Genomic DNA, 13,125 nt, shown 5'->3' on the forward strand with positions numbered 1-13,125 from the left:
TTTACGTTTAAGTATTTGGCACTAACTGAATAGATGCTGTACTGTGTGTGTGTAGGATTTTTATGCACTAGGTGTGGCTGTAACCTAAGAGCTTACTCCTAGGGGTTTCACAGCGCAAGGTTTCTCAACGTCCGTGAATTCGGGTCTTGGTTTTCATTTCATCTGAGAATGAGAATGGCATTTGAACCCAGGAGCACTCAGATATACATTCATAGGTTTTACATTCTTTTCTAAAAAGTGAGAAGCCTAAACTCCCGAAAACAATGTCAGGATTTTTCTTGTAGTTATATTTTAACGACTATATGTACGTATTATCTAAATGGAAAATCACCTTCCTGCCTCTCTGGCTGTCACAGATACAACCATTATTAGAATTAGTAATGAGTGACAGTCCGGAGAGACCCTGGGGATCATGCTCTTTCTGGTCTGCAGTCAGGCTGCCTGGCCTAACAGAGATGCCATTGGTTAGAAATACGAGAGGGCGGATGTTCAGCGTCCAACACCAGACTCTGCGGCATGACCTTCACCGGGTGAATTGGTGGTAATCTTCAATACGTTAATTTCCTTCTCTATTCCGTTGTGATTCTCTTAGCAATACACAAAACTGTAGAAAAGTAGGTCCCGTGATGTCAAAGCAGTTAGCTTGACCTAGCATAATCATAGACTCTAGTACCTGAGGGTTATGTGGGGGAAATCTGTGTATGCCTACATGTATGTATTGTGTAGGTATGTATACCTGTATATTTCAGTCTTTCAGTTTATTCTAGCAAAGGGAGAAGTGAGAAGAGAAAATAGCAGGGTCTTCATGCCATGAGAGCTAGCACCTGGAAGAGTGTGTTAAAGGCAACTGCCTTCTTTATTCGCTAACATTTTTAGTTGAAGTGTTTCTAAACCTCTGAACCAGAAAGTGAGTTGAGATCTCAGGTACCTCTGATGATTCTTAAATTTCAAAATCCTGTCTCCTTGCGCCTCACATGATTCATCGCCTCTCTTTAATTGATAAAAATAGTAAGTTTTTTTCCCTTTAGTGCGTATTCTCAGATTAAAGACCATTAAATAACAAAGATTTATTAATATTTGCTATGGTAATGCAGGGATTAAGGGAGTAAAAGGCATGATTCCTGTCTCAAGGAGCTTCCATTATAGTTTGAAAAGACAAACTGAGCACCCATTAAATAAATGGAAGCCAAATAGATGTTAACTAGATGCTGTTGCTTTATTAGCAATAAAGATCAAAAGAGGTGCAGAATAATATTTTCTTCTTTAGTGCTAATGTATACTACATTCTATAGTAGTATGTTTTATGTTTTTGAATGGACGTCTCCTATGTTTATGTTAAATCTCTGATTAATTACAAAGATATTTTAAGTAATTGGTTGGTAGTTTTACTTCGAATAAATATTACCAACAAAAAATTCTTGGCCACTATGCATGCCTCACCACTTACAGATTAGTTTAAACTCAAGAGGCTGAGTTTAGTTCATGAGTCTTGAATTTCATGAAATGCGTTTAGTAGGTATATGTCAGATTTTGGCTACTAATGTATTTGTGAGGTTGGGAACTCATTCAGTAGGAAATTAAACTTCTCAACAGATCGTTTGGTAAATATGATTATCCATGTTTCTTCTCCGTTTTACCAGAAAGGGGCAAAATAGCACACTTTTTTGAGCCGTGTCTTTTTCTCTGCGGGGCCACACCTTTTGTGATCATTAAGATGAAATAAATGTACTTGTCTTGGTTTTGCGCAATTGCAGCATTAATGTAGAGGGCTCCCCGTCCCCACTCCCCTTCCTGTGTTTTGCAGGCAGTCAGATGCCTCCTCAGCCACCTGGGAGCCAGTCAGAATCCAGTTCCCATCCTGCCTTGAGCCAGTCACCAATGCCACAGGAAAGAGGTTAGTCTTCAGTTCATGTCTTACGTATCTTTGTGTTTGGAGTATATGAGGCTTATATGAATTTGGTCATCTGTGCGTTTCCTTATGAGTGATTTTTAAAGGATGTTATGTTTCCTCCTCTGATGAACGAAATAACACACATGTAACAACAAAGAAGGATGCTTTCTTGCAGATTAGGTGAAGTTTTACCCAGCACAGTTCAAGACCCAAAGGCTATATATGTCCACACAGCATCGTGAAGCATAGTTTATACGTGACTCTCGCCTGACAGTTGATCTAGCTGTGTAAAGGGGACTGTTAGTGATACAATTTGGATATCAGTCCTGATGAAGTATAATGTTAGAGTGTGTGTACGTTTAGCTGTTTTGATCAGTATTTGTCCCCTGATACTTCAACAGTAAAAATGTATACACCTGGTAAGACCTTATAGTATAAAATTGTAGGATCTTAGCACTAGAGCCAACCTGAGAGACTGTAGAGTCCGGTGACCTCAATTTCCAAACAAAGAAACTGAGGACCCGAGAGGTTCCGTAGGAATTCCTCATTCTCAGAGGCTCATTAGTGCCGGAACCAGAAAAAAGACCACGGGCTTTTCCCAAAGCCCTGAACTTTTCAGGTTGTCCCCCATCCGCAAACTCTTTGACCTTTCGCTCACTTCTGCATGCTGACCCCATCTACCATTGACTGGGTTGAAGCCTTTGGTCTTCGTGTGCGTATCTTCGTCTGCTTTCCCTCCTTCTGTAGTAAAGCTACTTTTGGTGGTGGTGATCTTAATCCAGATTAGTGTAGACTAGAGTCTGCAAGCCCATAGCACCTTCCGGCGCCCTGCCAGGTCCCTTCCACTGCCTGTGAGTCCAGGCTTGCCCATCTGACCCACTTTCATTCCCTCCCCGTCTCCCTCACGCTCACCCGGAAGACAGAAGTTGCGAGCTTGGTGGCGGCTATTTAAAGGTTCCTGACCCCACGTGTCTATAATTATTTCTATGTGAGCTGTACAGATGATGATTTGCTTCTAATTGGAATTATAAGGTTTTAGTTACTTTACATGTTTAATAACTTAGCACCCCATTATTTAGAAAGTAATGCCCATGAAAAGATGGATTAGCCTTAGCTACACATCGTTTGTGTTGAAATGAATATTTAGTAGGAATAAAGTGAAATTTTTATTTTCTAATGTCTCGACATATTTAACTTTTTTATTATAATTTAATGTATAACTAATACTTTAATTCCCTTATGAAGACACTATAGTCTACCTTAATAATGGAATAGTTAATGGTTTTCAAACTTTAGGGTGTATGAAAATTACCTGGGGAACTGCTTAAAACAGATAACCCGGCCACACCCCCAGATTGCCGATTTCGTAGGCTTGAGGGGGGCCACCTCAGATCTGCCTTTTGGGCAAATGCCCAGCTGTTGCCAGCGTTGCCGATCTGAAGACCGTACTTTGAGAACCACTGCCTTGTAATGGTATTATGATATGTTTTAACAGTGAAGTGGTGTGTGCATTTGTTTCTCTAAACTTTCCATTGTAACTTCCTACAAACCAGTCCTATACCTCACATCCTTTTTCTGCATTAACGCCTCGTGTCTCTGGTCATCTGGAAGACCGTTCAAAGTTCATGGACAGCATACTAGCACCATGCAAGGGGGAATTCTCTCCAAACTCCTTTACTTGGCCTTGGGTTACATCTGTGTTGCATTGCCGAGTCAGGGAAATGGAGGGGAAAAAAGGATGAAAGAAATTACCCTGCACTGAAAACCTGCTCAGGCCAGACCCAGAGCCCAGATGAAGGTATCTGTTATTTCATTTAATCCTCACATAACCCTGTAACATCATTCCCACTGGGAGAATTCTGCTGCTTCAGCAAGCATTAGAAGGTAATTTGGAAGCCCTACAATCCCAACCTTTATTGCTAAGAACTAAAAGAGAAACCCTCCTAGATCCTCCACCAATATGTTCCCCACCCTCTTCCAACTGATATGTGTTTAAGACATTTGAAAATGTAGAGAAGCAAATGTGAACAACGATAGAATGAGGAAATGCAGCTAAATTAAACTTTTAACTTAAATATGTTGGCAAGCAAAATCTAGAGTTTTCTTCTGGTGTCACTATATAAAAACCACTATTTTAGGTATGTTTGTTATTTTTTCCTTCCTGATTATCTTCATTATATGCAGTGTGGTTTTGGTAACTGATAATGGATACATAACAATCTGGGTTGTTATAATGACCATTTCCTTCAAATAGCAAATATAAATTTTATAGTTTGTATATTGTTATGAACATGTTCCCCAAACTTTCTCTGAAAGATGTTCTGTGTGTCCCTGGTGTGCCTTCTGTTGGTTGGACAGCCCCCTAACCAGGAAACCCTTATATTTCCAAATGGCTGATAAATGATCTTTTGCCATGCATGAGTTCAGTTTCCTCCAAAACTGGATAGCAAGGATTGTTTTTTTAAGCCTCTGTTATTTGTTAAAATCTAGGAAGAAATGTTAGCTTTTAATGACATTTGGTCAGGTGTTTTAATGGCAAATGACAGTCATTGTAATGCTTTGATATAATAATATTTTCCTTGTCAGTTTTATCATCTTTGGGGGCGTGTACCAACAGTATATGCAGTGCAAAGTAGATCTGAGAAAACACTTGCTAGAAAATTAGCCAGTGTTGATTCCCATGTACTGAAAAGTAATTTAACTTCATTTATACTTTTACAATTGATATATCCTCCCCTACCCCCATTTAGGGAAGTGATGAAAGAAGCAGAGAGGAGAAAAGTATTTTGGTGAGTTAGCGTCCTATTAAAAAAATGTGTCCTCTCTGAGAACCCGTGGACCTTGATAGAGACAAGAACATAGTGTCTATACTGCTGAGTACTAAAATAGCCAAGTTGAGCAATTCCTATTACACTTTTACTTTGTTTGAATAAGTTAAGATAAGAGAGTAAGATTCCAGTTACACACACCTTCTTTAATTTACCCACAGGAGATAGATTTTCTTTCATGGCAAAGAATCTAGAAACATACTTGCCTGGAGACAATTGCACAAAACAGAAACTGCAGCCTGCTTCTGTTTGGAGGTGTGGTTTTCTGGGTATTCCCCAGAGTCCTCATCATGAAGGACAGCAGTACTGATATTCTACCCTGGAGCCTGCCTCCCTCCAGGCTTGGGAAGCTGAACCCTTGCCCGGCCCTCATTCCTTCCTCCTCGGTCCTTCGATTCCTGTTCAGGAAGAACATTTATCAATATATATACACTCTTGTTGAGGAAAATTTTGCTGACAACCTGAGGCTGTCCTGGGATCTGAATAACACTGGCGTCCGCAATTCGATGTCCTCTTCCCAAAGTTGGGTTCAGAGTCGGTATGCTGCCTGGAGGCCCAGCACGGTGGTCCCATGGCCCTATAGTGCCCTACCCCCACCTCCAGTTCCGTGCCCTCTGACCTGGGGCTGCTGGTGTTAAGTTTGTCTAAGGACAACAGTCACAAATCCATTTCCCCACATTATATGTAGGCAAACATGCCTGGGTTTCCACAGTTTTATATTTTCTATCTGTAAAAGGTGTATAGAAAACACCAAGAAAACACGGACATGGCCATTGTCAGGTACAAAAAGAAGGGAGACGTTTTACATATTTATTGGCCTCTTTACTCTCCTGCGGTACTGTCTCCTGCACATTCTTAGCTGCTCTCTTCTACAGCACTTGGCTCAGCACTCTCCTGTTTGCACTCTGTGTGGTGCTAGAACTTCCCACTAACCGAATAAAGAAAATTAGTTCCAATTCTTTGGTCTTAACTTCTTCATTGTTGACAGTTTAAAAGAAGAAAGGTCAAAACTTCAGTTTAGTATTCCGTAACACGTTTGCCGCTGGTTTTTATCTTAAATCAAATCTTCTCTCTGTAGTTCTCCTTTAACAACATACAGAATTGCTATTAAAGCACTTCACCCCCCCCCCAAAAAAAAAAAATCAAGCAGTATAAATTATAGTACCTAAGGCATTGGAGGAAGAGTTCAGTTAACACTAAAATACTAAAATAAATGTTACGAGAAAATTGTAGCTGACAAGTTTAGATTAGTTTCATCCTCATTGTATAATCTTTAACTTGTAGATCTTAAAATTTGAAAAGAGCAACAGGAAATCTTCATATGTTGCCCTGTTTTCCAAGAGGGCTTGGAGGGAATATCTACTCAGTCATCTGAGTAGATAAATAAGTATAATTATTATTAACATTAAAATGATTGCATTTTTAACCCCCGTAAAATGTTAAGCTTAATGAAACTAGCAAATGCCCTTCTAGTTATTGGATTAGCAATTAGGTGAAAACGTTTCAAGAAGGCTTATTTATTTGGACAGATGTAGAGAGGTCAGAATTAATTTTTTGAAAACCTTTTAATTGAATTCCCTTTTAATTTTCACAGTGGTGTCTAATTAAATATTCATGTTAATGCTGGTGGTTTTCTGAAGGTCTCCACTAGATCCGGGTTCTCCGAATCAACGTACATTATTTAACCCTTTTCATCTGGCGCGCCAGCAGGGACTTCTTCAGTGTAATCCCATAGTATTTGAATAATTAGAAGGTAGTAATGAGGATTTAATTAGTCCTTGCGATGTGCTGAAAGCAGAACCACTACATACTTTCCCTTTTGGACGCGAATTACTAGCAGAGTTGATGCTTCGGCAGGACTGTGATGTGCTAGCAAATGTATTCTGTCACCGGAGGCGGTTCTTTGGCACTGTCCTGTGACCGTCAGATCTGCATGGAAGGTATCCTGGGTGAAATCTTCCAGAATTATCGAATAGCAGCGCCCCCGCACCCCGCCTTCTTTCTTGTCCACCCACACGACAACCTTTTCTCTCTCCCTCTCTCTCTCTCTCTCTCTCCACTGATTAAGCAGAGTTGTCGTCCGAGTGTACCAGCTGACTGTACGCGATGGAGAATTGGCTCTTACTCTTACCAGCAACAGCAGATGCGAGCAGCTAGGCCAGATGCGGGTTCACCCCACAGTTGCAGGACGAGGAGAAAATAGCAAAACTTTGCCGTTTTGGCCCCGCTTTTGGAATCACAAGATTCACAAAACTCCCCGCCTTTGGAGTCTGATATTCACAGTGATATTTGCCATTAGCTCCATTCTTATAAATAGAAGCATAAATATAAACAGTGCCATTATCTAGAGAAAGCGTGTAGCAAACAGGCGAGATTGGACATTTAGACGTTCTTGTGCGCCTACCCTGAAAAGGTGAATCAGAATTTGTGTACTTCCGAAGTATGAAGTTTCAAACTTAACCTATTTTCTCTAGATTGAATAGAATATGTCTTCATTAGTCTCATATTTTTTCTTCTGTTATTAATCCCAAATGTTAATTGCCTTGTATAATTTTATTCTCACTCTTTCATGATGTATTTTAGCTTCTTTTTAAAGTCCTAATAGAATCCCTCATCGAATTTCTAGGCACATTCTATTTGCTTAGGGCAAATCTTTCTTTTACTTTTAAATGCCAAGGGCAAAAAAAGAGATCTCTTAAAATGAATCGAGTGTCTTACTATAAATTAAACTGAGCTCTTGAGGGGCCAGGACTGAATCTTGTTCACACTCTGATTCCCTATGTCTGTGACAGAGCTTCATGTATAATAGATGTTTAACAAAGATCGAGCCGGACAGCAGAAAATAATTCAGCCGTCACACCAATTCCAAAGTTTCAAATTGTTTCAGAGCACAGAACAACCAAAGAACAAAATATAACATGTTCTTAAATTAAGAAAGCTTACCATATTAATAAGTCTTCTCTCAATTTTACCATTAAAGGTCATCTGCTACGGCGTAGGCTGTTTCTCGGTCTTGAAACATAGTGGGCGTTTAGATCTTGCACCAGATTAAAGCTACCACTTCTGCTCCCCCATCCTTCCTGGGCGTATTTCTATAACAGTCCAGACAGGACTTCAGGCCAAGCTGAAATCCTCACACCTGGAGTCTGGTGTGAAATGAGTTGCCCAGAAGCCACCCCCACCCTACCCCAACCAGGCTCTTTGTACCTTAGGAGTATTTAGATGGAAATAAGTAAAAATTTTGAGAAGTTTTTAATGCTACTAGCTGATTTCATGGTGATATTTATATGGCAGTTAGTTTTCAAATTTTTTAATGGTTTTGAATATCTTAATTGATCCACCTTCTTAACTGTCAGGAACAGGTTAACAAGTTAGCTCAAAAATGGAGACCACCAAGATACCTGTTAAGAAGTTGGAAATAGGATTGGAGATTTTTTTTTTTCTGGTTTTTGTGACTACAGAAACTATTTTGTTCCTCTTTCTATTGGATTCTCAGTTCTAAATATGACAGTAAATCTGCACATTCTGAAATGTTTCATAGGGTGGTGTTGGTAGTCAGAAAATGTTCTCTTACTCTACCTTTCCAATTACCCTTGTATATAAAGGTGTTCCTACCATTTGTGAGCATGCTAAACATAAAATGATGCTGGCTTTCAACATGAGGTTATTAGCAAAAAGAGAAGAAAGTAGATCACTTTCCAGATGTATTGCTGTGTAAGTATAGCAGCTCAACGTGTTAAAGCATTAGTGATAACCTGCCCCCACCACCAGATGCAGTGAATTCAGACTCCGCTCTTAATTGAGGACCCTTTTTTTAATAATCCGTGACAGACGAAAATAAAGTCAAATGGGAAGTCAGATACAAGAGAGAATATCTAGGAAGCTGTTTATAATTTCCTCAGCCTCAGAGCTCTGCCTCTGGGCTGAATTGTGGTCCAAACCAAAGCTTAGTCTAGTGCAGGAAATAACAACATAGGACTTGTATTAGGGTTATTGTTACATTGCTATTAAGTCCGCTCTCCAGAGGTCTGTTCACCAAAAAACTGAGAAAACAAATATCACATATAATAAAAGTCTATTATTATTGACTGAGGAATCAGTCTAAATTTTAGAATATTTTTAAAGATGCATAGTTTTGTCACTTTTGGTTTATGCAGTAATTTTTTTTGAATTGCCAAGTGAAGCTTGCTTTTAATAGTCAACCTCATTTGTAATTGGCTCATTATTCTTCACGGGAAGTATCTGAGAATACCTGGATCTTAGGTAAATTCAACATTGTGTATTGCATGCACTTATTTATAGTAACGTGATTTCTCCTGTGCCTTAGGGGTCCATACCTGGGGGAAAGACCCCTGTCTGCCTAGTTTCCCAAACCAGAAAGCTGGAAGGCATCCTTGATGGCTTTTTCTCTCCCATCTGGCCTATGCCAGTCATCATGTTCCGTGAACTCTACCCCTGCGGTGTTAGCCACGCATCCCCTTTTCTTGGTATCCACTGTCGTTAATGGGGTCCTGGCTACCCAGGAACTTTTAACTTCACCTTCACCAGCCTCGCAGATGTCTTTCCTGTCTCAGCTGTGTTCCCAGTCCCCTTTCCGTGCTGAATCCAGAATGGTCTTTCCAGGGGTCTTTCCAGGTTAGATTAATCCTGCCCTTCATAAGAGCCCGAGATCCCCGCTTTGCCTCGGAGGGAGGCTGTGCTGAGGTGCGTGGTTACGGGGCCACTTACCCCGCACCAGCCTCCCTTTCTGGCCTCACCCCTCATCACCCCGCTGCCTCTCATCCCCAGCCAGCTGAACCTCATTCAGGATCTTGACATAATCTCTTCTCATTGTCGCTTTTGCCACCCGCATCTGAACCCCAACCCCACCCCAACATGAGGCCCCCTTGTCCGTCTTTACTGACCTATCAGGTCCTCCATAGCCTGGCAGCTGGTAGGTCTTTGAGGCCAGATTTGCCACGTGAACAAACGAATGAAGCATCACCTGTACAGCAGCGTCCCCACAGCCAGGCACCCTCCTAGTGCAGCCTGGCCGTGCTCGGGACCCACCGCCAGGTCATCAGTGGGATCTCCCCAGCCAGAGCTCTGTGCCTGTGCAGACCGCGTGGCCTTGTTCAGTCTCCTCACTCCACTGCTTACGTAGTATGTGCTTTTCCTCAGTTTAATCTTCAGGGAGTTTGGAACCGAAAAACCGGAGTTTGGGTGCTGGGTTTACCACTAACTACTTTTGTGACCTGCGACAATTAATTAAATCTCTGCTTCCTCCTATGTGAAGCGAGGATCAGAGTGTCCTGTGGGTTTGTCGCGTGGATCAGACGCAGCCTTGTACCTGAAGGTTATAAATTGCGAAGCCCTGTGCAAATACTACTAATAAGCATAAGCATCAGGCACAAATGACTCAGGGGAGACCTGGCCTGAAGTTGAAAGCCTTAAAAAGTGGCTCCTCTGCTCCTTCCAGCGCATAGTAACACACATAAAATTGTCTCTGCTCTCAGCACCGAAGCGGACTTTTGCAGCTAACACTGGGAGGATTTGTGTAAGGAAAGGCCAGATATTTTGCCCCCACCTACCATCTGGGTAATCAGTCTGATGCTTCCCCGGACTCTCATTTGCCTGGTGATAGATGATGTCAGTAGGCGAGAGGGTTCTGTGGGGGCAGACCGGGAGAACTTAGATGCTCGTGTCTGTGCTTCTGAATACAGGGCGCCAGGGTGCAGGGAAGGCAGAGGGACCAACCCTGCCGGTTAACCTGAGAGCACAGCGGGGACAGCACCGGGGGGCCTGGGTTCCCGCCTCGAACGGGTCATTAGTTTCTGTCTTCCTCAGAGCAGTTCACGTCGTGCCCAGGAGCGGGCAGGCGAATGAACACTGGAGATGTTAAAATGTAACAAGAATATTCTTTAAAATCTATTTTTCTCTCCAAATGGGAATCCGACACCTGTTTGCGATGAGACAGCGCCCTGTCTGCCTTTATAGGCGGGAGACTCTCCGCTGAGGTGGTGGTGCAGCGTGTGACCGTCATTTCACACATGTGGGGAAACATCTTTTATCGAACTGGCTTGAGGAAACAAGGCAGTTCTGTGAATTTTTAACAGATGCCAACATGAAAACAAATTGTCCGTGTGCCAGAGGAAAAACGTGCCTCGCTTTTTGGTGGCTCATGGAACCTCAGTGTCCCGCTGGTGTCCTGACGGTGCCAGAGCTTTCTGCCAGCGAAAGAGGCACCTCTGAGGAAGAAGTCGCGTTGTCGTGTAATTGGTTCCGTGCTCCCTTGCTGTCCCGCATTAGCCTGGACACGCTCGCTCTGCCTTCGCCGTTTTCCTCTTTCGTGGCTCGGATGACCCATGGTTTGAGCTTTGTGTCTGACTCAGTTTCCCGACAGGATTTAAAGTCTCTGACACTCAGTGTTGCAGAATTTGTCGGGCTGCGTGAGGAGGAAAAGGACGGACTCTTGGAGGCTGAGATCCGTGCTAAAGTGCCTCCCAATTTAATATCCTGAAATTTCCCATTTTTGCTTGACTATTTCTTTGGCTTTGTTTCTGAATCAATTTTGTACACCCTTCAGCTTAGGCGTGCGTTTTCGTCAGAAGGGACTTGAGCTCATCGGTGACTGTTTCAGCGTGGTGACGACCCACCGTGGCCTGTCTGGATTCGCGGCGCTCTCTGCTCCAGTTCCCTCTGTATCATCTTCCCCACACGTGCCTTGTGGCCAGTTTATCTTTTAAATGAAATAGAATCCCATCCTACTTTTGAGAACTTTTGAAGTCCTTCTAAAGATAAGCTTTATCTCCGTCTTGCCCAACCAAGAGTTTTTCCTTACTCCTACCACATAAACAATATTCTGTGTTCATCTCATGTCCAATATGGAAAATGTGACTTGTTTAGAATGGTGGTGTGGATCAGTTTCTTTTCATTTTTTTGATACACAAAGGTTTAGATAGTAACGCTGGATCTTTCCTGTAAGACAATTTCTTTTTTACAAATTAGACAATTCTATAACATGCTGTCTGTAAAACCAAGAAAAATATCCACTTAATAAACCACAGATAGTACAATGCTGAAGAAAAAATTCGAAAGGTCCTGAAAACTCACTTAACCTAATAATAATACAAAGAAACATTTTAGAAATGCTAATTCTCTATTAGACCCATTTTCTAAGGTAGCGTTGAGGGGATTTTTTTTTTTTTAATGGAGAAGGGAAAAAGAACTCTCTGGCTTCGTCTCTAATATTGGTCTCTATAATATAGAGACCAGCAGCATTTTCCCCTAGACTTAACATTACTTACGTTGCCATGTAACAAGAATAGGTTGTTTGTCTTGGAATTTTCCATTGATATTAATATAAATATAGAAGAATGGCCCTAAAGAAAACAATCCTTAACATGCAGACTAAGTGACTCCAGGTAAGATTCTGGCAACCCTACCTCCATTCCCATCTGTAGCTATTGGATACATAGAATATGACATTCAAAAAATTACCAAATTGTAATTAGATACCTAAATTAATGCAAATGTGCCTTTGGAATAAACACTCCATCTTACTAGGTGGTGGGAACGAGTCCGGCTAAGATCAGGCTTTTCTCACACGAGCTTCAGGGCTCTTTGATAGGCTCCCACCAGAAGAGCAAGTCATACTCCCTCTGGCCAGAAGTCTTGGGTGCTCTTCCTTGTAAGTAGCAAGAGAATTGTCATCTTCTTTAACCACCCGCCCCCCCCCCCCCCAAAACCTAATGGTTTGCACAGATGTTTATCAAGTTAGTCATTGGTCATAGGTGCTTATAATCCAGTGGTAAACAAGTCAAGATCCTGGCCCTTTACCTTGAGAATCAATTCAGGCACTTGACAGGAATCTTGATATTTCAGTCCATTTCTCTGTATCTTTTCACCCATCTCTCCGTCTCCCTCCCTTCCTCTCTCCCTCTCTTTCTCCCTCTCTCTCTCTCTCTCTCTCTCTCTCTCTCTCTGTCTGTCTCTCTCTCTCTCTCTGTCTCTCTCTCTCTCTGTCTCTCTCGTTTAAAAGGCACACTCCAGGGAATCTGCCAGATCAGGAAGGATGTACGCTGAGTCTTATGGCACTCAGAGCTAATCAGTACTGTAGCTCTCTGTTGAGTGGCCTGAAACTGACAAGCATAGCTTTTCTGAGCCAAATAACATGGCTGGCCAATTATTTCTGGAACTAGCTCTCTGGAAAAGGGCAATGCTTTCTGGATAGTCAACTGGGTGAGGAAAGCAACCCATCAGCTCTAACTGGCTTTGTTGGAGAAGGCATAGAGCAAGCAGGCCCAGCACAACAACACAGAGCTGTATGCTGCCTGGGGAGGGGCGTCAGGCTGTTTGCCGGGAGGCTCACAGGGTATGGCATTTGTCACCTCGGTGAATTAACCACGGTCCAGGGACTTGCAGCAC

General features: G+C 42.2%; 1 protein-coding gene across 12 annotated transcripts in view; it reads left to right on the forward strand.

Moving 5' to 3' along the window:
* Positions 1–13,125, forward strand: part of ARID1B (AT-rich interaction domain 1B) — a 450,488-nt gene that overhangs the window by 354,371 nt on the left and 82,992 nt on the right. For 11 of the 12 annotated variants that reach the window (XM_058736206.1, XM_058736204.1, XM_058736199.1 and 8 more), the window contains one exon: positions 1,805–1,894. The exons of the other annotated variant lie outside the window; for it this stretch is intronic. In XM_058736206.1, the coding sequence (XP_058592189.1) occupies positions 1,805–1,894 (90 nt within the window). The remainder of the gene's footprint in view (positions 1–1,804; positions 1,895–13,125) is intronic. 12 annotated transcript variants of the gene reach the window in all.

This window comes from Neofelis nebulosa, chromosome 6, assembly GCF_028018385.1.
Source record: "Neofelis nebulosa isolate mNeoNeb1 chromosome 6, mNeoNeb1.pri, whole genome shotgun sequence".
NCBI classification, from domain to species: Eukaryota; Metazoa; Chordata; class Mammalia; order Carnivora; family Felidae; genus Neofelis; species Neofelis nebulosa.